The sequence below is a fragment of the Rhinolophus sinicus genome, linkage group LG03 (genome assembly GCF_036562045.2).
Source record: "Rhinolophus sinicus isolate RSC01 linkage group LG03, ASM3656204v1, whole genome shotgun sequence".
In the NCBI taxonomy this organism is placed as follows: domain Eukaryota; kingdom Metazoa; phylum Chordata; class Mammalia; order Chiroptera; family Rhinolophidae; genus Rhinolophus; species Rhinolophus sinicus.
Genome location: NC_133753.1, coordinates 154,589,440 through 154,616,670, shown reverse-complemented (window position 1 = coordinate 154,616,670; position 27,231 = coordinate 154,589,440). Strand labels below are relative to the sequence as shown.

Genomic DNA, 27,231 nt, shown 5'->3' with positions numbered 1-27,231 from the left:
ATTTCTTAAGTTTGTAATATTTTTATTAATCTTCTAATTTGTCTTCACTTGCAATGACTACATCTCTTCTTTTTTCTTTTCTATCAATAGGGTATGTTGTTACTATTATTATATATTTTACTGTTGTGCAGTGACCTTGCCTATATCTCTATGCTTTATTTATCTAAATAGAAACCAGCTTTGCTTAATTTTGCATAAATGGCTCTTCCATTATCTGGTATGAAATTGTTATTGTGATCTTTTGTTTTATAGGGGAGGTTAGCCCATTTAATCTGATATTATAATTTATATAGCTGTACTAACCTTGCATTAGTTTCCTAGGACTGATATAATGAATTACTACCAACTGAGTGGCTTAACTGAAAAAAATGTATTCTCTCACGTTCTGGAGGCTAGAAGTCTGAAGTCAAGGTGGTGGCAGGACCATGCTCCCTGAGAGTCTCTAAGGGAGACTCTTCCTGCCTCTTACAGCTTCCGGTGGCTCCAGGTGTTCCTTTGCCTTGTGGCTTCATGACCCCCATCTCTGCCTCACTCTTCACACGCCTTCTCCTTTGTGTGTCTGTGTGTCCTCTTCCCTCTCTTATAAGGACACTTGTCATTAGATGGAGGGCCCACCCGGCTAATCCTGGCTGATCTCATCTCAAGATCCTTAATTATATCTGCAGGCTCTTTCCAAATAAAGTCACATTCCTAGGTTCTGGGGATTTGGGTGTGGACATATCTTTGTTGGGACCATTATTCCACCCACTGCAGACCTCTGTCACCTTGCAATTTCATTTTTAGTTCTTTTTTTGTTCATGTAGCTTTTGTGGAAACTATATAAAACATCAACCAACAATTAACAAATACTATTTATGGAGAACCTACTGTAAGCCGGTACTATGCTGGTGAATAAAATCAGGTAGGGTCTCTGCTCCTGTGGAACCTAAAGCTTCAAGTGCTTTAAAAACAGGTCGTTTTAAAATTAAAAGGATCCATATATTTTTCGTTTTAAAATTAAAAGCGTCCATATATTTTTGAATAAGCAATACCTGCCTATGATAAAAAAAATAAATCTAAAATGCCTGAGGGGCATTTGACTGAATTCCTTCCTTTCGCCTGTTTTATTTTTGTTCCCTAAAAATTTTCACATCAGTATTTCTTTAACTGAGCCACTACTCTTAGCATATTTTTTCTATTGCTCTCTAATAGGAAGTTTATGGTTGAGATTTGCCTTTTGATATTCTTATGAACCTCTTGAAATTAAAAAAAAAATAATTGTTATTATATACTAGTCTTCATAGCGCCCGTTCTGATCTTTCCCCCAGTATATGAACTCTAAACGTGACATCTGCACTGAAGCTACTGCTACGTACTTTACTGAAAAAGTCAGGCTATGTGTGAGTGCTGCTCTTTCTATTGAAAACACTGTTACTCTGAAGTCTTTTATCCCAGAAAGAATTGTCCCTCTTCTCCAAGGCTAAAGTTGTCACTTATAATCTTAACATCAACCCCTCTTTTGTGCTTTACCTCATTTCTCTCTTTTACTTTAATATTTTCTCATCCACTTATTCTTTTTTCCTTATAGCCAATAGTTAACGTTGATGTCCTCTTTTTTTAAAGGAAAAATAAGTACCAAAAATGATGCCAAAAGAAAAGGACCGTTTCTAGCTTCTGCTCGTCCTCAAAGCTTCCCTCCTTCCTGGACTTCCCAGACTCCTTAAGGATTGGCCCAGTATCTTTATTCCTGACTGCTCGCCCTCCTTACAGCCTTACTGCCCACAGAGGGTCTTGCTAACCTTCTAGAGACCAGATTCTCACTCGGCACAACCTCACGGTATCGTCATTGTTCCCTTTCCTGAGAGTCTCCTTAGGTTTCATGCCACTGGGGTTTCCTTATTCTCCCACTCTCTCTATTTAATCCTCCCAACCCCACCCAAGAACTTGACCTTAATGGTTTAATAACATCTCACGACATACCTGCCACCTCAATGATCTTTTCTAGTCCTGCCCTCCCTTCACACCTCTGCTTACACTTAGGGCTTCTGTTTCTATGGATTTCCTGCTGGCACCATCAGCTCAAACTAGACACTGAGCATGTTTGCTTCCCCGCTGGTTTTTGTTCCGTCACCTGTGTTCCTGTTTTCTATTGATGGTACTTCCTTCTTGCTCTTTTCCTTAGGATTGAAACTTTGATGTCATCCTGGACTCTTTTCTGCTTTTTCCCCTACTTAATTCTTGTAGGTCAAAAATATATATAGTATCTTCCTTATTTTTGTATCCCCAGGAGCTTTTCTGATGCTGGGCAGATAATTAACACATAGAAACCCTTTGGCGAATGAAGTCCTATCGATTTTTCCTCTCCATTCCATTCGTCACCGTGGGTAGTTCAGGCCTTCATTACCAGCTGTCCTGGTACTGTCCTGTGGCACGGGCTATGCTGGCCTGGTGTCCTGTCTGCCGAGTCTCTCCTTTTCTGTCCATTGTACACATTACTGCAAGGTTATTCTTTGTCTAGTTCCTTGGTTCCAAACCCTATTTTCTACAACGCAAACTTCAGACTTCTTAGCCTGGTACTTAAGACCCCTAGTGATCTAGTTGTAAACTAACTTTCTAGCCTTACTGCTCATCCCCTGTAAGCTGCCGTGAATCTGACGCACTCACTGGTGTGCCTGTGCACCGTGGCCTCTTATCACTGTCGGCCCGAGTCCATGCCATGCCCGCTTTCCCCCGGTTCTTGAGGTCTAAGTCTCCATCCCATTTTCCGTGGCTCATCTCAGGTGTTACCTTTTTCAGGAAAGCTTCCCAGAATCCCTTACTGGAAGTAATCTTTTCCTTCTCCCATCTCTCGTAATTCTTGAGCTATACCTTATTAATGGCATTTATCCCTTTTATCTAGATATATCCTAACTAATTTCCCTCACTAGACTCTAAGCTACTAGAGATTAGAGACAATATTAGGTGAATGTTTATATCTTCACACATTTCCCTGAGAAGGTACTTAATATTTATCAAAAGAGTGAAACTCCTTATAACTATTAAAGTGATATCTGACATACTGAGTAGTTCTATTTCCCATATTTTACTGTACTGTTTTATTATTTATATAAGACTTAGCTTTAGGTGGGTGATAAAAACAATTTCTGTATGTTATTATATAAACAGTCCCTTATAACTCCAGTTATGTTACGTGTGCATTTTGATAGTGAACACAGCCTTCCTTACTGGTCCATTTCCTGTTTTCCTTCCCAGGGTTGGTTTTTATTTAATGTTATTAACCTTGCCTGTTGTAAATCCACATATCCTACTTCTAAGTTCTGTGTCTTTTGACAATCAGACCTCTGTTATTTTCTATATTTTTGCAGTTGTAAAAGTGTGGACAGATTCCTACACGTCTTCCATGTTTAAAATTTTTGTTTTTGCTCTCGAGGAGAAAAGACAGTTAAATGAAGTATTACCTTTGTATTCTCTTGAGTTCCATCTTTCCTTCCTTTCTGGTAGGTCTTAGGATGCCTTGTTTGTTTTTGAAGTTTAAAGATATGGCGTATTGATGTCTGGTTGTCCTAATATTTGGTTCTCACGTCCTGAGGATACCTTTCCTGGGCCTTCCCCAGATCCATCCATGCCTGATGACCTTGGAAATACACTTCTTCTGTTTTCCTGATTGTTTCCATGTTGCTGGCTTTTTAAATGTGAGACACTTGTCTTCCAAAGTGGGATCTTTGTATTTATTTTTTTTAGGTTTCACATTACCGTTAATTTTTATGATCTAGTGGTAGTCCAGTCTAGAGTGATTTTTGTTCCGATGCATCAGTTCTCTTCCTTGTTTCAGTGTAATCCTTACTACACCAGCAACAATGTGTTTTTGTTTTTACTAATAGTTTATTTCTTCTGAAACAGGCATTATTCACTGAGCCATGTTTAGTTGCAGCTCCTCAGGCCTTTCGCTTGTTTTTCTTTGTGTTTCTGCCTATTCTCTTTTTGGAGATGTACTTAAAATTATTCTCAGGTGTTCCTCCTTTCCTCTTTCCTTATCCTTTCCCTCTTCCCCATCTTGGCTTAGCACTTTTTTTTTTTAAGGAGGGCGCAGCTCACAGTGGCCCACGCAGGGATGGAACCGGCAACCTTGGTGTTATTAGCACCACGCTCTAACCAACTGAGCTAACCGGCCACCCCCATTAGCTCATTGTTTTTGAAATTTATTTTCTTTGCTTCAGACATTGGTGATTGTTGGGGGTTAGTCAGGACAGGCACTGTATATTATATTACTTTAAAAATGCATTTCAACCTGTTCATGAAGCCAGATAGGGCCTGTTTGATTGCTTTGAGTCTCTGATAGAAAGATTGAGGAAGAAACACAATGTTTTGGGTAAGATGGACTTTTTGTTTTCCGTGTACATTTCGGCCTATCCAGTTAGTACAGATTAGCATGAGCATTCTAGAATCAGTGGTGTGAGCAGTCTCTATAGTTGATAATGTTCTTAAATACTGGATAGCTCTAGAATGGACATGTGTATTTTGTGGCTTTTATTTTTTAACGGCGGCTCTTCAAGTACAGGAAGGAAAAAAAATGTGATACAGGCAGTATTTGCTTTCCACAATTACTTGGAATTGAAAAAGAAGATGAGAGATTTAAAAAACATTGTTATATTTTTAATGGCTTTTCCATCAAGTAACAAACTGGGACTTTCCCCCTCTCCAAGTTATAATACATTTATATCACTGTGTGCCTTTGAACTGGATGGTCTTCTGCAATTTTTCAGGGGAAGGATGGAGGTTTAGAGTTCACACAGTTTTTAGAATTCGGTATAAAACCTCTTGACTCCCTTTCAGAGACCCTTTCCATAGGGCAGACTGCTGACAAACATTTTGTAATTTGGTTTGGGTGCAATGAGACCCAGTCTCTATTTGTTCAGACAAGACCTGGAGGGTAATGAAATTTTGTCTAAAGTTTTTGAAAGACTTTTACCTCTGTTTTGTAGCATCTCATTTATTCAAAAATTCTGCTTGTGCTTTCTGTGGTGGTTATGACAAATATTGTTACTGTCAGGTATACATCATTCTTAGTCTTCTTGATTCAAGTTATGGAATCACCAGGGCCTTCCTCAGCCTGCAAGCGGGATCTCTTGGTTTGTCCGTGTCACAGAGCAGACCCCCCTCACTGGTGACGGGGTGGATTGTAGCCTCTTAGTCCAGGTGTTGGGAGTTCTCCGTTGACCTGATGCAGGGGAGGGTCTCTCCTGGTACAGTGGCTGTGTTGTGTCCCCCACACGCCTCTGAGTGTCGTCGTAATAGTTTATAGTCAAGCATCTTATATCCTTTTAGTGGAGGAAACAACAGAATTTCCTTCCTGAGGTTCCAGATCATTTGTCCAGCATGGCCCAGTGTAAGATCTTTGTTGTACCACAGACTGATGCTTTGGGACTTGGGAAGTCGTCGGTGCTGTTTTGGCCATGGGGTCCCTGTGCTTTGTGAGAAGCAGCAGCAGACGCAGTGGCAGAGCTCTTGGGACACCTCATTCACTTTATTTTGTGAGTGAGCTAATGGCTCAGAATGAAATGATGACAAATGGCGACTTATCAGTGCTCTTTTATTTAATTTTTATTCCTAGTATCAGAATTTGCTTTAGCAATATTAAATTTTGTTCTTGTTAGGTATGTCTGAGTGGAATAGCCTTTCGTATTGATGGTAAATTTGAGAATTTTGATCTTGGTATACTTAGTAACTCTAGCTTTTGCTTTTTTTAAAAAAATTGTAACAACTTTTAAGATATAATTCACATATCAGACAATTTACCTATTTAATATATACAATTTAATGGTTTTTAGGATATTCACAGAGTTGCATCAATTTTAGAACATTTTTATCACCCCAAAAGGAAATGCCTTATTCATTAGTAGCTGTTCCCCATTTCTGTCTAGTCTCTCCAGCCCCTGGCAACCACCAATCCACTTTCTGTCTCTATACACTTGCCTATTCTGGACATTTTATATAATGGAATCATACAATGTGTGGTCTTTTGTGACCGGTTTCAAGATTTACCTATATCCTTCTCTTGGTTTTCATCACTGTCTGGGATGGCACAGAATTCTATCTATGGCCAGTCTCCCATCTGGAATACAGGACCTGGTTTATAGATAGATACATTGAAGAGCAACAACAACCAAGTACTGTAAACGGACTGTCCCAAGTTTTCGGATGTGCTTCAATTGCAATCACTTAAAGTAGACGGTTTTGATCTCTGTATTAGTTATCTATTGCTGCAGAACAAATTACCCCAAAATCGAGCAGTTTAAAACAACAGCATTTATTATCTCGCAGTTTCTATGGGTCAGGAGTCTGAGCACTCTTCTAGCTGGGTCTTCTAGCTCTGGGTCTCTCCCATGGCTGCAGTCACCTCAAGGCTTGACTGGGAAGGATTCTCTTCCTCACTCGCTCAAGTGGTTGTTGGCGGGATTTAGATCTTTGCAGGCCTCACTCAGTTTCTTAGGAGCTGTTAGCTGGAGGCCTCACCAGGTTCCTTCCCATGTGGGTTTCTCCATAGAGCATCTCACCTGCCATGTCAGCTGGCTGTATCGGAGCAAGCAAGCAAGTGGGTAAGAGAGAGGGCCAGGAGGATGGAAGAAGCAGTCTCATAACTTGATTGCAGAAGTAGCACTGCCATTGGATAGAAGCACATCACCATGTCTTCCACACACTCAAGGGGACGAGAGCACACGGGACTTGAATACCCAGAGTCAGGGATTATCGGGGGCCATTATTAGCTGGTGGCAGAGAAGTAGATTGTTGATTTCTTTGGTTTCGGAAGTACTGTGGAGAAAATGCATCTGAAGTGCCCTTTGGAATATGATAAAACTCTGTCATACATGTACTAATAATTTGTCAGCTATTCATTTGTGAGACTTTTCTACTAAACTGGTATATCTTACCCCATCCCCAGATGGCATGATGGCATTCAGTTTCATTTCTCTCATTTAAAAATTTTTTTATTGCTATAGAGTTGACATACATCTTCCTTATTTTTGTCTTACTACATTTTGACAGACTGATTCCTCTTTGTTGGTCTCCTCCATCTCCCCCCACCTCCACGCCCATCCTTGGTCTCGGAATACTTGCTGACAGGGCTGTTCTCTTCTTTCCTTTTGTTCTCTGGTTGTTTTCTTGGAACCCTGCTATGCCTGTTTACTTCTTACTTTTGAAAATTGTCCCCTTCTAGATTCTTACTTAATTGTGACTGTTCTCTACTTCCCTTGACATTTTTTTTTTTTTTTTTTTTTTTTTTTTAGTACTGAAGTAGTTTTGAGAGAACAAGCTGAGAAGGTGAAATCGTGTCCTTTGTTCCTGATAGAATCTTAAAGAAAAAGCCCATAAAATATTTCAGACATGTAGAAAGTACAGAGACTTATAGAACAGAGCAGTCATGTACCCTCCGCTTGGATTTATGAAGTGTTAACATTTTATTTGTTATTTTTGCCTCCAATTTTTAAAGAATTTATCAATAATTCATTTACACATTCAAAATATTGTATCGATGGACATGTTGGTTATTTGCATATTTTCTCTGTTATGAACACTCCTGTGATGAATGTTTTTTTGTGCTCATTGGCAAGAGTTTTTCTAGCCATCGCTATTTTGAAAACAAACTTCTGGGTGATTGATAAGCAGAAACAATAAGTGATAAATATTTCTGTAGCATGTTGACAAATATTACAGCCATTTTTTAATAACATACATTAAATAAGAAAAAATGCTCTTGTGATAGCCATTTAGACATAAAAATATGAACTTGTGCTGCCTACCATTTTTGGATTAATACTAGTGTGGTCTTTTGTTTTCAAAACAGATATTTGTATGACCATAAGGGAAAATGATGGAATATTGGAATTAGTAACAAAAACTGCTTTCATATGATAATTTAAGAAAACATCCATTACGTACTTCGCTTAATTTTCTTTGTGATATTATTTATTCCTATCTAGGGGTAATCTGTCAAACCCATATTTGTTGTTCTTTGTGTCATACTAATCTCTAAGTAAGAATATTTTTTAAGCTTTTATATCATATTCAGGATAACACAAAGTATTAACAACACTCGTTTGGAAAATTTCAGTATTCCTGTGACTAAGTGGCATTTTTTTACAGGACTTACTATTATTTGATTTAAAAATTATCCGTTTAATACAGTTTTGCTCATCTGTGGGTAGGTTGTGAGTTTCTTCTCTCCATTAGTTGCTTAGGCTAATGGTCTACCTTGCCAGTCTTCTTCCTCACAGGGAGATTGTCCATAAACTTTGTGAAGGTATGACATAAGCCCTTCAAAATACTTTGATACAATAAGTTAAGAAACTTTTCCAAATGTTTAGTGGACTCCATTTTTAAAATGAAGTACAGAGACCAGTTAGCAATATCCCTTGATACTGCAATGGTTATGGGACTATAGATCCAGAAACTGTATAATTCGCTGTTTGAGCTGTACCTCATGGGTTTCTTGTATGCTTGGATTCCAGATAGCGGTGGTCATGGGTTCCTGTACAGCAGGTGGTGCCTATGTGCCTGCAATGGCTGATGAAAATGTCATTATACGCAAGCAGGGTACCATTTTCTTGGGAGGACCCCCCTTGGTAAGAACATAATCTCAGTTGATTGAATAAAAATATACATAATATAAAGTTTACCATTTTAACCGTTTTTAAGTGTACATTTCTGTGGCATTGAGTATATTTACTTTGTTGTGCAACCATCACCATCATCCATCTCCAGAGCTTTCTCATCTTTTCCCTCTCAGGTTATCTCTGCTTTCAGTGGGCCCACTATCCCAACTCCCAGTGGACACGTGACCCCCCAAGGGTAGGCAGCCTCCATGCCAGGATTTGCTTAGTACCTAGATGGGGAATGGGTGAAAGGCTAGCCCTTAGCTCATACCCGCACCGAGTCATCTGCTGGAGAACATAACTCAGCACTGCCAGCCCAGAACAGTGATGACGTGCTGTCGTCCACCCTGTGACACCGTGGGGTGCATGCCTGACCCCTGATCCCACGCCGTGCCAGGCCTTCCCTGGGGGCAGATGTAACAGTTGCTAGGCAGGGGTGGGGAGGAGAAGGTAGAGCAGGCATCAGTTAGCAGGGAGCCAAGACCCCATCCCCGGGAGATGATAGGAGGCAGACTGACCAAGGGCTGAGGCTCTAAACCCCAACACATATGCCCCATTGCCCTGTCAGACTTCACTTACACAACACAAATTCAAAGATAAATTAGAATTTCAGTAGGACGACTACTGAGCGTTAAACTCCAAGCACAGGACCCTTTCGAGAGGGGACCCTGTGCAACCTCACTGGTCACGGGCCTGTGATGCAGGACTAGACTGGATTATATCATCCTGGCTCTCCCTCACCTCTCCTTTGGTCAGCTCCATTCCAGTGATTTTCCGCAGTCATCACTCTGCTGTGTTTATATCACAATATGATCTTAGAGTTCAAAGGGATAGAGGGTAGGTGAAGACACAGGTCATCACTGCACCTTACGACAAAATGTCCCATTATATAAGTAAAATCCAAGAATATTAAATCAGTAAAAAGAAAAATGTCACATTATAAAACTATAAACTATAGATAATAATATTATTTATAATAATAGACAATCTATAGACAATGGGGTATGATTCATCCATAAAAGGAAATGAAGTTCTGACACATGGTACAACATGGATGAACCTTGAAAACATTATGCCAGACAACAAAGTGACAAATACTGTATAGTTCTACTTGTATGAAATATTTAGAATAGGCACATTCATAGAGACAGAAAGTATATTACGTAGTAGTTGCGAGGTCCTGGGAGGAGGGTGGAGTGGGGAGTGACTGCTCATGAGTACGGGGTGTCTTTCCAGAGTGAGGAGATGTTCTGGAGTTGGGTAGTGGTGATGGTTGCACAGTTTGTGAATATACTGAAAAGCACTGAACTGTATACTTTAAATGGTGAGCTTTACAGTATGTGAATTCTATCTCAGAAAGTAAGTTTATTGCTTCAAAAGTCTGTCAAAGAATCTTTGGTTTTGGAATATTAACACACACTTATTAAAAAGAATGTTAAAAAGAGATTATGGTTTGATGTGAAATAAGTGTATTTTCCAAATGATCCTGTTAATTTTTAATAACTTTTGAGGATCAAGTAAGTGTGAAGAGCTGCCATTTCAAATGTGGTAAAAGTCTCAAGGCATAATTCAAAAAGCCTGTGGTGTTTATTATTCTTTAATACTTCTCTAGCTTTATGTGATAGCTATCATTAGTTAATGACAGGAAGAGCCACTGAAAATTTACCTTTGTATGGTAAAGGGTACAAACTTTCATGAGTAGTTCTTGTTTATTTTTTATTAGAGAATGAATAAAGATATGAGTAAAACTTGAAACATCTTTTTGGGAATATAGGCAGCAGCATCATAGAATAATGCTAATTTTTCCCCAGAGATTTTGTCTAAAAGTCAGCAATTATCAGTGGATTCAGGTTTAACTTGTACCTTAGAAAGAAGCAACTTAGCAGCCAGAGAAGTCTGCAGTTCTGTCACAGAACTGAACTTTGTTCAGTAGTCTACCATCAAAAGACTTGTTTGCAGGTAGTAAGTCAAGCAGCAGCAGCCTCATCTTCTTGAGAATTCTAAATTTTGACACTGCCTTTACTGAAAATTGAGAAAAGGCTTTGTAGGTTTCACACACAATGTGGGGTTGAGTTGCTATAGTTTTCAGTAGCTTAAAATGATTGAAAAAATGCATAGTTATAAGACAAGTTTTTGAAGGAGCTTTTTGTTTTCCTGTCTTTTGTTTATCTTCTGAACTTGTTATTTAATAGAATGAGCTATTTTAATTTTCTTTTTGCACCTATCACTGTATCAAATGTTGTGGGTGTTCAACAAATATTAACCAATGACAAATTTTTATTTTCTTAGTCACATCCCTGAAAATAAACATAGTATATTGGTTGTTTATTCCTTTAACAATTTTAAATATCCAGACACCTCTTATAATTAGTTATTGTCTGGTCTGAATGCTATTTTACACTGAATTTTTTTGGGAAGCAGAGAACCAGAAATTTAGGTCTGCATATGGAATTATTGGAGATAAAAATTTTAATTTCCTCTCCCCATGGAATAATTTTTTATTTAAGACAGAGCTTTCGATGTAGTGAATAAGTCATTTCTATGCTGTATTTTAATGTTCATTATTCTAATTAAAGTTTTTCCTGTTTGAAGAAAAAGAAACAAATCAATCAACTCAAAGAAGTAGAAATCAATAAGCAATTCCTACAGGATCACATTGGCATTTAGAACTAAATGATTTCTCTTTCTTTTACCTGTTAGAATTTCTCAGGCTGTAATTAAGTCATTCTTAATTTATTACTTGAGGTTTCTTTCTTTTTGGTCATATTCTGCTGAATCTTAGATATGAGTAATCTTAGATATTTTTTCCCATCTTAAAGATATTACACCTTTAAGACTTTGTTTTAAGACGAGTTTTTCAGCATAGGTGAAATAAAGTCATTACTTCAGTACATTTATTGAGTGTTCAAAGATGAATAAATCACAGTTCCTGCCACCAAGGAACTCGCAGTATAGAGATGACAGAGACACATGCGAATTACTGATACAGTCTGGCAAGTGCCATGTTGGAGGTGTAAGCGGAATACTCTTGGACGATGGATAAACAAGCATTGCTGTATTAATACTGTGCAGTATCATTAATGATGAAAAGGTCTGGGTGGGTCAGGGAAAGCCACAGAGCAGGTGGGGCTTGAAGGATAAGCAGGGATTCACCAGGTGAACGAGAGGGAGAAGGGAGCCTAGGCAGTGGCAGCAGCACGTGCCCAGACAAGAAGGCTGTGCCGTGCACGGAGGCAGCCTAACGTAGGGGAGAGGGCAGGCTTTCTGGCCAGAAGTGCCTGGGTTCAGATCAAATTCCGTCACGTGCTCAGGAGCTGGGGGCAACTTCCTCAGTGACTCTGGGTTCAGATTTTTCATCTGTAGACTAGAGAAAATATGATCTAGGTTTGCTAGGTGGGTGGAATTAGAAAACAAAATGTTCTTCAGCTCTGTGAAAGAAAGTTGTAGGTATAGTCAGGTTGGGTGGTGCATGTTAGGAAAGCATTTTTATGTCTCGGATGGGCTGACTCACCATTGACTGTTCTCCTTGCCGTAGGTTAAAGCAGCAACTGGAGAAGAGGTGTCAGCGGAGGATCTCGGAGGTGCTGATCTTCACTGCAGGTGAAACGGAAGCAGTTGTTTCTTTCCAGGATTGATTTTCACTTGTTTTAAAACACTTTAAAGTATTTTTCCAAGTGTCAAACTTGCCAGACAAACCACACTTTTATTTGTTGTTGATCTGCTGTTTTAGTGTTCAGTTCTTTGAACTGTAGAGTTGCATTTTTATGCTAGAACATCAGCTTTTTCATTGTACAAAGACTGGGGAGGTAGGTTTCTTACTTAACAAACATCCCTCAACCACCTGTCATGTGTCAGGCACTGTTTTAGATATTTGAGAGAAGATATGCATTGTCTTTGACCTTAAGGAGTTTGCATTCTAGTCAGGAAGGTGGGCAATAAACAAATAATTACCAAAAAACTATATAAATGTGTGTATGAGAAACGGCTTACTAAGGAGAAATGTAGGGAGAGCATATGGAAGGTTGATCAGGCCCAGCGGTGTGTAGCTGTTATGATTTTGTTAAATTAGCATTTGTTAAGTGGAGCACAGGGTGCTGGATCGGGAGCCACAGTGCTACAACAGACCACAAGAGAAGTTGAAATAGAGAAGTTTATTATTCACAGGTCCTGGAGGAAGTACATGGCATGCCTCGAGTGGTCACACAGGAAGGTCAAGGCAGCATGGGAAGAGGGAGAGGGAGAGGGAGCCTGGGGCACACGTTTCTAATAGGGTCCCAGGTTGGAGTGCTTTGGGGTCCCTGGGCTAGGGCCAGATATTGGTCAGTTCAAACCAAATGAGTGGGGTTTTGGTAAGTCCCATGGGGGTCTTATCTAAGGGATGCATAAGGCATACAGGTGCTAGGAGGCAGGGGAGACAACTGATCACTACTGATCTAGTTTCACAACTGGAGGCAAAAGGAGCAACGAGTAAGGGAATGACTGGAGTGGAGGTGAGGTAGACAGAAAAGCTTAGAGGGAGAGCTTGAGTTTCTACCTGAGTCTGAACAGAATACTTGTTCATTTAGGTGAGCACAACTGTGTGAGTGGAGATGCAGTGATACTCTCTTATCTGGTCATTTACTGACTGCTACAGGGAGATAGTGGAGTGGATGTTTTCACCTGGACAGAAAGGGGACACAGGTAGAATAGGGTGAGTGGGGTGCAGGACAGAGTGGACTGCCATTGTTTGTAGGTGCTTAATCAGGGAAAGTAGATAAAGATAATGTTTGAGGAGCATTAATTTTTTTTAAAAATTTTGAATGTTTAAAAAAAGTAATCTGTGCCCATGAAAGCTGTAGGCAGTGTATCAATTTAGGGTGTAGGTTCTAGAATTCATCTTTCATTTACTTCACTTATTACCCCTGTGACCAGACAAACTGCTTAACCTTGCTGAGTTTTATTTCCTCATGTGTTAAATGAAGATAGGAATAGTTCCTACCTCATAGCACAGTGTCTGGTGCATACTAAACACTCTATTAATATTAAAATCATGGGACAAAGATTACGTGGTGGTGGCTCTTTTTGGGGGAATAGTGTCATACAATTTACTAGTCACAAATTGCTTTGAGTTCTCTCTGTCTTTATAAATACATATTTATAACTCAGATTAGTCATCCGTAGGAGTTAATTGGACACAAAGGCATAATATAGTGGCTCATCAAAGCTTTCTCTTTCTTGTTCTATTGCTAACTACTAGGCAGTTTCTTTCTTTCTTTCTTTCTTTCTTTCTTTCTTTCTTTCTTTCTTTCTTTCTTTCTTTCTTTCTTTCTTTCTTTCTTTCTTTTCTTTCTTTCTTTTTCTTTCTTTCTTTCCAAATAAATAAATACATTTTTTTCATTTTTATTTTATTTTTTTATTTAAGTATAGTTGGTATATAATCTTACATTGGTTATATTAGTTTCACATGTATAGTATACTGATTTGACATTTTTATACCTTACAATGTGATCACCCCACTAATTCTAGTAATCATTTGTCATCATGTGAACTTAATCACATTACTGACTGTATTCCCCTTCCCCTTTTCACCCATCCCCCCACCCCCTCCCTTGTGGTAACCATCCCTTTGGTCTCTGTTTCCATGAATCTGTTTTTGTTTTGTTTGTTTGTTTTGTTTTCGGATTCCACATATAAGTGAAACCATACAGTATTTGTCTTTCTCTGACTTATTTCACTTAGCATAATACCCACTAGATCCATCCACGTTGTTGCAAATGGCAAAGTTTTATTCTTTTTTTATTGCTACATAATATTCCATTGTGTTTGTGTGTATATACATATATGTACATATATGTATACATGTATATACATATGTGTGCATATACACATATATGCATCTGTATATACATATATGTGTACATATATGTAATGTATATATGTGTACACACACACACACACACTGTATTTTGCCATATATAATGTGATCCTGTGTATAATTTGCACCCATATTTTTGGCCCAAACTTTTAGGGAAAAACTTTTCTTTTAATTTTTTAATTCAAATTTTTATTTGTTTACATTTAGATACTTGTTTTTTGTATTATAAAGGAATTTTAGCAATTATTTTCTAACATGTTATGGTACAAGAAATTTTATGTAACAAATAATTACAAAACACAACAACAGATACAAGGTATAAGAAATTTTAGGTACCGGTAACAAATTTATGATATTTATGCATCATAGAAGGGCAAGAACTCTTCATTGTTCCAAGTTTATCGTAAGTTCAACAAAACCAATTATCGTATTCCAGAGTATTATTTTGCACATGGATATCATTATTGATTTCTAAAGTTACACTTTTAACTCATAAGCATAAATAAAAGAGTTAAAAACATTTGTGCATATCTGTATAAAAGAGTTAAAAACATTTATTCAGATATGGAATCAGTACTACCCATGTATAATGTACATCCTTAGTTTTTCCTCATAAATTTGGGCATAAAAGTGCGCATTATACACAGCAAAATACAGTATATATGCCACATCTTCTTTATCCATTCATCTGTCGGTGGGCATCTAGGTTGCTTCCATATCTTGGCTGTTGTAAATAATGCTGCAGAGCACATAGACATGCACATATCTTCTCAAACTACTGTTCTTGTTTTTTGGGGATAAATACCTAGAAGTGGAATTGCTGAGTCATAGGGCATATTTGTTTTTAGTTTTTTGAAAACAGTGTATCTATACTGTTTTCCATAGGGGCTGCACCATTTTGCAGTAACACCAGCAGTGCACAAGGATTCCCTTTTCTCTACATCCTCACCAACACTTGTTATCTGTTGACTTTTTGATAATAGCCATTCTGCCTGGTGTGAGGTGGTATCTCACTGTGGTTTTGATTTGCATTTCCCTGATGATTAGTGATGTTGTGCATCTTTTCATATGTTTGTTGGCCACTGATCTTAGAACTGAAAGCTTTTCACCATTGAGTATGATGTTAGCTGTGGGTTTGTCATACATAGCATAGCCTTTAACAAGGTGAGGTAAGATTCTTCTATACCCATGTTGTTGAGAGTTTTATTTTAATCATAAATGGGTGTTGAATTTTGTCAAATGGTTTTTCTGCATCTATTGAGATAATCATAGGATTTTTATCCTCGGTTTTGTTGATGTGATGAATCACATTAATTGTTTTGCAGACTTTGAACCATCCTTACATCCCTCATAAATCCCATTTGATCATGGTGTATAATCTTTTTACTATACTGTTGAATTCCGTTTGCTAGTATTTTATTGAGAATTTTCCATGTGGGTTCATCAGGGATATTGGCCTATAATTATTTCTTTGTGGAGTCTTTGTGTGGTTTTGGTATCAGGGTGATGCTGGCCTCGTAGAATGAGTTTGGAAGTGTTCCTTCCTCTACAATTTTTTGGAATAGTTTGAGAAGGATAGGTACTAACTTTTCTTTAAATGTTTGGTAGAATTCACCTGTGAAGCCATCTGGTCCTGGGTTTTTGTTTGTTGGGAGTGTTTTGGTTACTGCTTCAATTTCATCGCTAGTAATTGGCCTGTTCAGATTCTCTGTTTCTTCCTTTATTTTTGAAAGGTTGTATGTTTCTAAGAATTTATCCATTTCTTCTAGACTGTCAAATTTGATGGCATATAATTGTTCATAGTATTCTTTAATGATCCTTTGTATTTCTGTGGTGTCGGTTGTAATCTCTCCTTTTTCATTTCTGATTTTATTGATTTGTTTTATCTCTCTTCTTGATGAGTCTTGCTAGAGGCCTGTCAGTTTTATTTATCCTCTCAAAGAAGCAGATCTTAGGTTCATTAATGTTTTCTATTTTTCTATTTCATTTATCTCTGCTCTGATCTTTATTATTTCCTTCCTTCTGCTTACTTTGGGTTTTGTTTGTTCCTCTTTTTCTTGTTTCTTTAGGTGTAAGTTTAGATTGTTTATTTGGTGTTGTTTTCCTATTTCTTGAGATAGACCTGTATAACTATAAACGTTCCTCTTAAACTGCTTTTGTTGCATCCCATGGATTTTGTAAGGTTGTGTTTTCATTTTCATTTTCTCAAGGTAGTTTTTGATTTCCTGTTTGATTGCCTCTGTGATCCAATGGTTGTTCAGAAGCCTGGTGCTTAATCTCCAGTTTTTTTTCCTGCAGTTCATTTCTAATTTCATGCCATTGTGATCAGAAAATATGCTTGATATAATTTCAGTCTTTTTTAATTTATTGAGGCTTATTTTGTGACCTAATACTAGGCAGTTTTTATTTTTTTAATTTCAATTTTACTTCTTTTTAATTGGGAAACATTGGGGAACAGTGTGTTTCTCCAGGGCCCATCAGCTCCAAGTCCTTGTCCTTCAATCTAGTTGTGGAGGTTGCAGCTCAGCTCCAAGTCCAGTCACCATTTTCAATCTTAGTTGCAGGGGGTGCAGCCCACCATCCCAGAATTGAACCAGCAACCTTGTTGTTGAGAGCTCGCACTCTAACCAACTGAGCCATCCAGCCGCCCCTCCTGCAGCTCAAGGCAGCTCATTGTCTTCAATCTAGTTGTAGAGGGTGCAGCTCACTGGTCCATATGAGAATCGAACCAGCAACCCTGTTGTTCAGAACTCGTACTCTAACCCACTGAACCATCCAGCTGCCTCATACTAGGCAGTTTTTAAAAGAAAGCATTTTATTTTAAACACTTACTGATTTGGAAGCAGTTTTTTCTGCTTTTATTTGCATTCTGGATTACTAGTGTAGCCAAAAGTCAGCAATTGTAGCTAGCATTGCGTATGTAGCATTTAAAAGATGTGGTCAATTGTAAATGTTGTATTACAGAAACGGAAGGGGCTGCCATTTGCAAAGCCATTGGAGGGCCATAATGAGGAGTAAATATGGTCTCTGCTCTTATTCAGAGGTGGAGAGTAACATTAAACCACTATGAGAGCCCAATTTTAAGAAATGTCTCCCAAGGATTTAGCATTTTCCCTAGCCAAGACATCAAAATTTAGATCACAGCTGCTTAGTCCTTATTCATAAAATGAGCCAAATTCTATTTTTTTCAGTATCTATTTTTGCCCGACTTTATGGTTTTCTTATACTTTATTAGAAAGTCATGTCATATCTACATCTGAAATAACAAGCCATGTAATCAGAACAGAACTAATAACCAGAGCAAGCTTCATTCACACTGAATTTGAAATTGAACTGGAACGTCCATGGCCCTTTATCACAGAAGCACTTTATTAATACGCATTTTTAGCCATGGTGTGAGGGATAATGTTTTGAAGCCTTTGTGTTTGTTACCCTGCTGCAGCTTAAAACTGGGTATCACTTTGTAAGGAGGGGGCTCAGCAGTTTCTCAGAAACGAGAGGCCATAGCTGGCATCTTCATTAGGAGCTCAGTTAGGAAAAAACACGTTTTGTTAACAACAGCATCACAACGTTGCGCCATCTGTGGTTGAACTTTGTCACATAGAGTTGTATTTGAGTTGCCTGGCATGAGCATTAAATAGGAGTCCTCGTCAGCAAGGCCATGGTCTAGTAGAAGGAGATCAAGACTGAGACATAGAAGGCGTGGGTTCTTCTGCAGCTACTGGTGGTCCTAGGGCAAGGTTCTTATGCGTACCTAGTTTTTCCTGTTTGTGAAATAAGGATAACACCAGGGACATCACCATGTTTGCCAGGGACATTATGAAGATCAAATTAGGTAACATTTGTTGAAGTGTTTTGGAAGTAAAAATTAATGTCATCCTTAGATGAGAGAAGCTATTTGGGGTTTAAGATATTTAATTATTTTCCTTTTCCTTTTCTGATTATTTAGTGTGTTTTACTCTGTAGAAAGTCTGGAGTCACTGACTACTATGCTTTGGATGATAATCACGCCCTTCACTTAACTAGGAAGATTGTGAGGAATCTAAATTATCAGAAGAAATTGGATGTGAGTAGGATATGTTCTTTTATCTTTTATTTTCCTGAAAAGCATTTTGGCTTAAGTTGTCTTGAAATAATGTCTTAAATTTGTTAATATGATTTTTCTATTTTCTGCAGGTTACCATTGAGCCTTCTGAGGATCCTTTATTTCCTGCTGATGAATTGTACGGAATAGTTGGTGCTAACCTTAAGAGGAACTTTGATGTCCGAGAGGCATGTAAACTTTGAGCTGTAAACCTTTCTGTCAGTCTCTTTATGTGTGTATCCATTTTTAAAACTAAAGGTTGTTTAGATATATTCATGCCCAGGAACTGTGGTGGATTCGGTCAGGAGTGACATTTAAGGGAAAGGTATCTTTCTATAGTGTAGGTATCATTGATACACATGAAGTGGGGGGGGGGATTCTTAATTATTGGGAAGTTTTCATTGAACAATGACAGCTTGGTTTATTCCTAAATAATACCTGTGAACATTAGGAATGATGGAGGGCAACTTCCGCTATTAACATTTCTTTTCAATGTTCTTATTTCAGGAAATAGATGAAATGTCAGTAAGTTGTTGAAAGATAAACATATCCTTTTAGATCAATAATTGTATTAGCAAAGATTAGACTTTTGATTCCAGTGGATGTTGCTATGGTTACAGATAGTTGACCTAGTCTTTTCTAGCCTAGATTGACAATTTTTAGTGTTTGCATATATAATAGCATGTAGTCTTTCATTTTGTTCAGTATCCAGAGCTGGGAGAATATTTTTTAAATTAGAAAATTACCATAATATCAGATTCTGCCTTCATATTTTGTTACTTTTTCAATAATGAAACTATTATTGTACTAATTGTAAAAAATGTAGATAATATAGAAAAACATAAAATTACTTATAATTCTACAATCCAGAGAACGCTGGTAATATTTTGGTATTTTGGCTTATGTGTATACATTTTTATGTAGTTGAGATTATATATATATATGTATATATATATATGTATACACATAAATGAATTCTGCTTTTCCCAATTTAAATTATAAATATTTGCCCATTATTTAAAAGTTTTTCATGAAACATTTTCCATGCCTATGTCCTAATTCCTATGATAGTACCTGGCAACATGGTAGGCACTCAGTAAATATTTTTTCGAATGAACTGATAGCTATAATATCCCATTTACAGATATATAGAGTTACTTATTTTAGGCAATACCTTACTATTGTTAGAGGGTCTTAAATCCTGGATTTTTATGCAGCTTCAGTTTGGCAAGATGACTTAGTTAACTGTAAGTTTTAGAATTAGGATTTTAGTTTGACTTTCCAACTGATTACAGGCACAAAAAAAATGGTACTTACAATCTGATGTGCCTGAAAAATGAGTAGTTCCAGATAGCCGAATTTTCTAGATAGCTAAGAATTCATCCTCTTAAGCATAAACACTTTTTTTCATTTATTCAACAGTATTTATTAAGTACTTTTTCTATGAAGGTATTATTTCATGTACCTGGGGCACAGAAATGAGCAAAAAAACAGATGCAAATCCATGCCTTCAAAGTAGTTCCATTTCATTTTAATGGAGATCTTCTTATAAAGATAGTCTCTTGCCTTTTTAAATAGTATCCTGGACTTTCACCTTCTGCTAGCTCATGTGCATCCTTGTAATGACAATTTATTACATTTTTCTGTAATAGCAAATTAGCTTTGTATGGAAGTCTTTCTAGTATATTGATCTGTGGGGTAGAACTGGAATAGGAGTCAGAAAGCCCAGACGCCAGTCCTCGTCTCCCTAGTCAGTGGTACTGGGATGGAAACCCTGAGCATCAGTTTCAGCTTTTACATATAGGAATAGTTGTGCTACTAATATGTACTGTGTCTACTTTCTGAAGTTTGAGTCTTTGTGAAGATGAGTTACTATGTTTTATATGGCTGAGTGGTGTTCATCATAAAGCAATTAGAAAGTAGTTTCACACTACGTGGTGCTAGGTTGCTGTGCCCTTTGAGCCGCTTTATCTTTGCCAGGAAGAATGGTGGTTATGTGTTGATTGTTTTTTAAAAGATGCAATTTTGGTGGCACATAGCACTTAGAACAGATAACTGTTAATATTTCCATTATATAATTGGACCTTTTAGGAAAATAACTAAAAAATAGTTCAAAGAAACTTTTGCTTTTTGGAAAGAAAGATACTGGGAAGCAGTCACTCATTTTTCAGCCTTTGCATCTTGCAAATTAGAGTGATGTGGTAAATAGGAAAAAGGAAGTTCAAATTAGATAGAAAAATGACGTGTATCATCTAAAATAGTTTCTGAAGAAATTTGGAATATGCTTTATGTTTGGAACTCTTTGAAATAGCTCTGATGCATAATGATGAACCCCAAGGATAAATTATTTAGTAATTTCTACTCCTTTTAGATTAGTTATATACAGAGGGTGCCAAAAAAATGTATATACATTTTAAGAAAGGAAAACACTGTATTAAAATTGTAGTACTCAATATATACCAATAACAAAAGATGAATACAAGTCATGTGTGTACATTTTTTTGGCACCCTGGTATATGTGGGTTGATCATTCGGTTATATCAGATTCACAATCAATGAACTTTTATTGAAGGTGTGAGAGAGGAAGAAACTTTCCTCTACCCATTAAGGTTCTTCTGGCTGATCTAAGAATTAAATCTACATGGGGCAGATGAGATTCAAAAAGAGAAAAATAACCAAATTTAATTATACTGACGGGGGTGCCAGAAAATGTATACAAGTGGACACTTTGGTCAACGTTGCTCAAGCAGTAGTTTGCCATAATCAGAAGTGTCTGGATGCTGATGGTAACCACTTTGAGCGCCTCTGGTAATTGCAGAAGTCAAACGTGACTTGCATTCATCTTTTGTTATCGGTATATATTGAGTATTACAATTTTAATAGTTTTTTACTTTCTTAAATGTGTATACATTTTTTTGACACCTTCTGTATATTATGTAGGAGAACCCAACATACATGAGAGAATCAGAGACCGGTTCAGGGATAAAAAACAAAATGAGGTATATATGGCATTTTGAGCTAAGAATGAGGTAAGGTGTCTTGGAGCTTCATGGGAGAGGAAGGTCATTTGCAGGACAGTAAGAACATATGTTCAGTAATTAGAAGTTTGCCCTGTCTTATAGATCGGTCATAAAAAGTTATTTCTGGTGATGACTCTTATTATGGGCAAGGCCCCAAATTTACATTCTTTAAGGGAGAGGTAAAAGTTTCTCGTGAGCCCACAGGGTCTTAGTTGCCTTCAGCTCAAAGTAATCCGCGTGCCACAGTAGGACATCTCAGGTAGGCCTGTTCTGAACCTCTACAAAGGCTTGATAATAACAGCTACCTTTTAGTAGCAGCCAGGAAGTGTGCTGTAGTTAGCACTTTTTAAGTATTATTATTTAAAACAACAACAACAGCAACAGATGAGGAAGCTGAGGCTGAGAGGATTTTAGGTAACCAGCCTGTGAGTCTTGTTTCTCAGTGCTAGATCTGGGAGTCCGAGATGGTTCTTCATCTCAGCATTAGTTTCTTCGGTTCCTTTACTACTAGGTCATCACAACTTCACAACTTTGTCCCATCTTTGCAGAAGTGACAGCTGAGACTCAGAGGGGTTAGATGACTTACTCCAGGACACACAAATCACATGCGCTACCTTAGGTTGGAGCTTTAGTCTTCTGAGTCTAAGCTCCATACCTTGCTTTCTGATAGAATCCCTGACCCTCACCCAAGACATTTGAACAGCCACTGAGGCTTTGCGACTAGCAACCAGCCCACAGAGTCTCTCTGCTTCTCTGGTATGCAACATGGTGCTGTTGCTTTTATGGTGAAGTGTAAAATCTGAGCCCAGAATGACTTTGGGGCATTAACCATGCATACAGAGTGAAATACTAGCGAGATTTTCTGTGTGGGGTGAAATTTTGTGAAAGTAACAACTTCACTCTGAATTTGTTTTCCTTATAAATAACTTTAATGCAACAATTCTTTTGTAATATAATTTCTCAGGGACATTGTTATTTTTCCTCTTAGGTCATTGCTAGAATCGTGGATGGAAGCAGATTCAATGAGTTCAAAGCCTTATATGGAGACACATTAGTTACAGGTATAAAGATGAACTGAAAATGTGAACATTTTCTGATGCTTGGAAAATAAGTGATGTCTTGTCTCAAAGCTTTAATGCACTTGACGTGAGCTTTGTTATTTAGAGCAGTACAAATGTGTGAGTCAGTGTTCAAAGGAGCTGATTTATAAAGATAATTTGTAGCTGAACAGCTTCATGGATCCAGAGAGTTTAAAATGATGATGTTTAGATGCTGTGGTGTAGGCCCTTATCTTTGACTCTGTGGCATTAGCTGTATAAAAAGTTTCTTATCATAGCAAAATGAGCAGAAATGTTTGTAGCTCTTTTTGTTTCTCTGGATAAATGTATTTATTTTGAAAATTTGAGCACTGTTTACTTTATTCTTTAGTCTCCAATTTACCTGGCAAGTTTCATACGCTATTTAAGTCTTCTCCAAAGGATGTAGCCTGAGTTAAGCCTTCTGACAGGCCTCTGTGTAGGTTTTATGCTGATTTATGCAAACACTAGATTAAGAATACAGGACAGAATACCACGCCTGAAAAAACAAAATAAGGATGTTTATAAAAGTTCATTCATTCATCTGAAGTGTTAAATTTGTAGGCCTTTGAAGAAAAATATTTGAAACATAGATGCTAGACCCGTAATAATCTATTTTGGACAAATGGCAAAACAAATGTGGGCATTTTATTTGGTCTTATAAAAGCTCGAAAATATAGCTGTTAGTCTGAAGACAACATATCAGGGTAGAAGAAACAACTAACTGCCAAATTCCAAATTGCAAACATACTTTGAGGCTTAAGGATAAGTCACAGCACTTTCTCCTGGTCTGATTTAGGAGCAAGAGAAGGGTTCACACTGAGAGTGGAATTTATGTTGTTGTATTTCGGTGTTTAAGTGATTAAGGGCTTTTTGTCTGATATATAGACAGGATTTGTCACTAAATAGTTCAGGATGGAACCCTCATTGTGCAGCAGTTTAAAGCAAGTCAGAGCTGTTACTGCTGCTTTCTCACAGATGGATGGCTGTCTTTGTCATCTATTTTGATGTGTGTGTCCTGTATTTGCTAAAAGTCTTGTGGCACCTTTGCTCACTGGAACACTAGGGATATATCCAGTTTCCTCTATCTCTTCTTGACTGTACTGGAATTCAAATAAGGTTGGGGAAAGGGGAGGGGAGTGAGAAGAAGAGGGGAGTGAGAGGGTGAGGGAGGAAAATGAGAGGGTGCAGGAGCATTGAGAGGGTGAGGTGGGTGATGAAAGTGTGAGGGGACAATGAGAGAGTGGGGGAAATGAGGGTGAGGAGGGATGAGAGGGTGAGGGGGGATGAGAAGGTGAGGGGGTGTGGAGGGTGATGAGAGGGTAAGGGGGAATGAGAGGGGAGGGAGGTAAGGGGAGGGGAATGAGGATGAGGGGGATGAGAGGGTGAGGGGTGATGGGAAGGTGAGGGTGTGGAGGGTGATAAGAGCGTGGGGGGATGAGGGGGAAGAGAGGGACGGAGATAAGGGGAGGGGGATGAGGATTGGGGGATGAGAGGGTCAGGGGATGAGAGGGGGAGAGGGGATGAGGATTAGGGGGGTATGAGAGGAGGGAGCTATAAGGGGGGGAGCGAATGAGGAGGGGGAAGAACAGATTTTTCTGAGGATCAGGTGTCCCTGGCAGCTCTTAGGGGTTTACACTTGCCATATGTTGGCTCTAGTAGTTTCTTGGACATTTTGCTTTCCTGTTTGGTCCATGGGAAGCTGGTGAAGGTGTTTCTTCCATGGGGGTGCCTAGTATAGCACCCTACTCAGCAGGTCCTGTGCCTGGAGATCTCAGGCAGGGCTAGGGGTGGGTTGAAAGTCTAAATAGCTACGAGGGCAGTTAGAGGGCAGTATACCTTCACTGTAGCACCTTACTGCTGAGAGATAGGTGAGATTCCCAGCTCCTTTGGTGGGTGGGGCAGGACTCTAAGTTGATCGCTAGGCCTTCTGGGAAGTTCACCTCTCTGCATTGCCTCTGTAAGTGGCATTGCACTTAGGGTGTGCAGCATAGACTTTAGGCCTGAAAGATGAAAAGAAATCTGGGTGACCATCAAATCAGTGTTTCATTTTACCACATTAAATAAACACACCAATTAAAAAATAAATCATGACAAGACCAAAGTTAAAAACAAATCTTTAAAAATTCAGCATTCTGGCTTATCAACAGGTTGACATTCTCTTATCCATTAATTTTTTGAGCACCTGCTGTGTGTTTAGCATCGCTCTGTGGGTATCTCAGCAGCAGCCTGTCCGGCTTAAGCTTGGAGACAGAGTCTGGTTCCAGTTTGGTAGCGTGCTTTCTCTGACCCACTTTAACTAGCACAGCTCGTTGATTCTGCGTTCCAAGTATTTGACATCTATATATAGTCATAAGTGGGCTTGTTGAAAATCATTCTTGGGAAGGTCTCTCTAGTGAAGTTCTTCAGGTTCACAAAATAATTAGCCTCCTGAAATCACCTGTGTGTGTGTGGAGTGGTAGTAGAAGTGGTGATGAGATATAAGTGAAACTTGTGGAAGGGAGAAAGAAAAAAAGATGCAGACCCAGAGAAGATGAAGGTGGAGTGATTCATTCTTCTAAGCTTCAACTGGATTTCTTATTTAAAACTTGGTCACCACCAGGCTTGATGGTGTTCCTGCTTTTTTTTCCCTTTTTTAAAAATTGCCGTTGCTGAATGTATCCTCAGTATTTGAAAGGCCAGTCATTATCACAGGCTTTTTTCAGGCAAGCAAGTCACCTGAAACTGGCCAACAGCTCTGAACGTTGAGCTTTAAAAGGCTCTGCATCTTTGATTTGTTCTATTTCAGAATATCCTTCATGTCTGTTGCATAGTGGGCACTCAGATACATGTTACATGAATGAATGGATGACACACTAACCCAGTAATCCAACCAGCCAGACAAGTGGATAACTATATACATAACCCACCCCTTCCAAGAAAGCAAAACACCCAGACTCTAGTACCTTAGAAACAAAGTGTGACATGAGCTGTTTCGTACCATAGACAAAATCTCTATTTTAAACTTTGACTTGGAAGTACAGAATGTTAAATATATCTGTTTGCGGTGAATTAAAAGTCCTCTGAAATACATAAATCTTTTTTTCAATTTTCTTTTGAGGATTTGCTAGAATATTTGGATACCCAGTTGGTATCATTGGAAATAACGGAGTTCTCTTTTCTGAATCTGCAAAAAAGGTAAGTACTGTTAAACATGCTTCAAGATTGTCTGTTTTAAAACATAATGAACTTTCAAGATCAAGTAATGCATGAAAATTTATTGCATAAAAGCTTTAAGATATTTAACCAGATGCCTTAGCAAAAAGAACACTGTGTGTGCAAGTCAGCATGTATGTGTGTGCACGTGTGTTACCACGTTTCCCTGCAAATAAGACCTAGCCAGACAATCAGCTCTAATGCATCTTTTGGAGCAAAAATTAATATGAGACCCGGTATTATATTATATTATATCATATCATATCATATCACTCGGTCTTATATTATAGTAAGATAATACGGGGTGTCATATTACTTTTTGCTCCAGAAGACACATTAGAGCTGATTGTCTGGCTAAGTCTTATTTTCAGGGAAACACGGGAGTGTTTGAAACAGTTTTTGTGGAGGTTTACATGAATGTGCTGAACCATCTTGAGCATTGTTAAAATTTAAATTTTGGGGGGGAAAGTTCTTATAAGCTACTTGAATTATAACTTTTGTGGGCGATATATACATATTCTAAGAATGCTGGAATACTTGTCTTGAAAGTGTTTTACTCTCTAGTGCTTCATGTACTTGAGGGATTCAAAGATACTTTCCAGATGGTTCTGAGACATGATCTGTTTATTCTATCCCATCATCACTTTAATTTGATACTGTTTTCACTTTTTGCAAAAGGAAAGATAGTGGGTCTTCTTACTGAAGCTCTGGTTTTAAATGAGGGAATTCATGAATATCTTTTGGTTTAGTATTCTGTTTCATACATCATTGTCTCAGATTTACCTAAACTTAAATAATTAACTTAAATAAATGTAATTCATGTACTTACTTGGTAGTGTTTTCTTCAGGAAAAAAAAAAGTTAAGCCTTGTGTTTCCTCTTCAAATGACAGAGTAAATAACAAGGTTAAGGGTCTCTTATTGATGCAGGTAACAGGCAGTTAAGCTCTTTCAGACCCTAATTGAGGAAGAATTTGTATTTGTTTTACGGTAAAACAAAGAATTTGTCTTTGTTTTACCAGTGAAGTCAGTTTCTTCATCCTGCTATCGGTTATTGTTTCCCCACTGTGATTATAAAACAAAAACAAGTGAAAATAGGGAAAATAAAAATCACCTACACTCATACCAGAAATAATCTTGAGTAACATTTTATTATGGTTCCTTAGTTTTTCCTATCTCTCTCCTACCTTTTTAAAAACAAAATTGGTGTTGCCGTATGCAGTTGTCCCTCAGTATCTGCAGGGGATTGGTTCCACAAACCCCCGCTCCCCCACGGGTACCTAAATCTTTGGTTGCTCAAGTCCCTTGTGTAGCATGGCGTAGTATTTGCATATAATCTGTGCACATCCTCCCATTACTTTAAATCACCTCTAC

General features: G+C 38.1%; 1 protein-coding gene across 1 annotated transcript in view; it reads left to right on the top strand.

The window, feature by feature from the left end:
- MCCC2 (methylcrotonyl-CoA carboxylase subunit 2) overlaps nucleotides 1-27,231 on the top strand; it is a 55,110-nt gene that overhangs the window by 16,327 nt on the left and 11,552 nt on the right. The window contains exons 7-12 of the mRNA XM_019728086.2: nucleotides 8,487-8,600; nucleotides 12,166-12,230; nucleotides 18,451-18,550; nucleotides 18,661-18,756; nucleotides 22,577-22,649; nucleotides 25,765-25,841. Of these exons, the coding sequence (XP_019583645.1) occupies nucleotides 8,487-8,600; nucleotides 12,166-12,230; nucleotides 18,451-18,550; nucleotides 18,661-18,756; nucleotides 22,577-22,649; nucleotides 25,765-25,841 (525 nt within the window). The remainder of the gene's footprint in view (nucleotides 1-8,486; nucleotides 8,601-12,165; nucleotides 12,231-18,450; nucleotides 18,551-18,660; nucleotides 18,757-22,576; nucleotides 22,650-25,764; nucleotides 25,842-27,231) is intronic.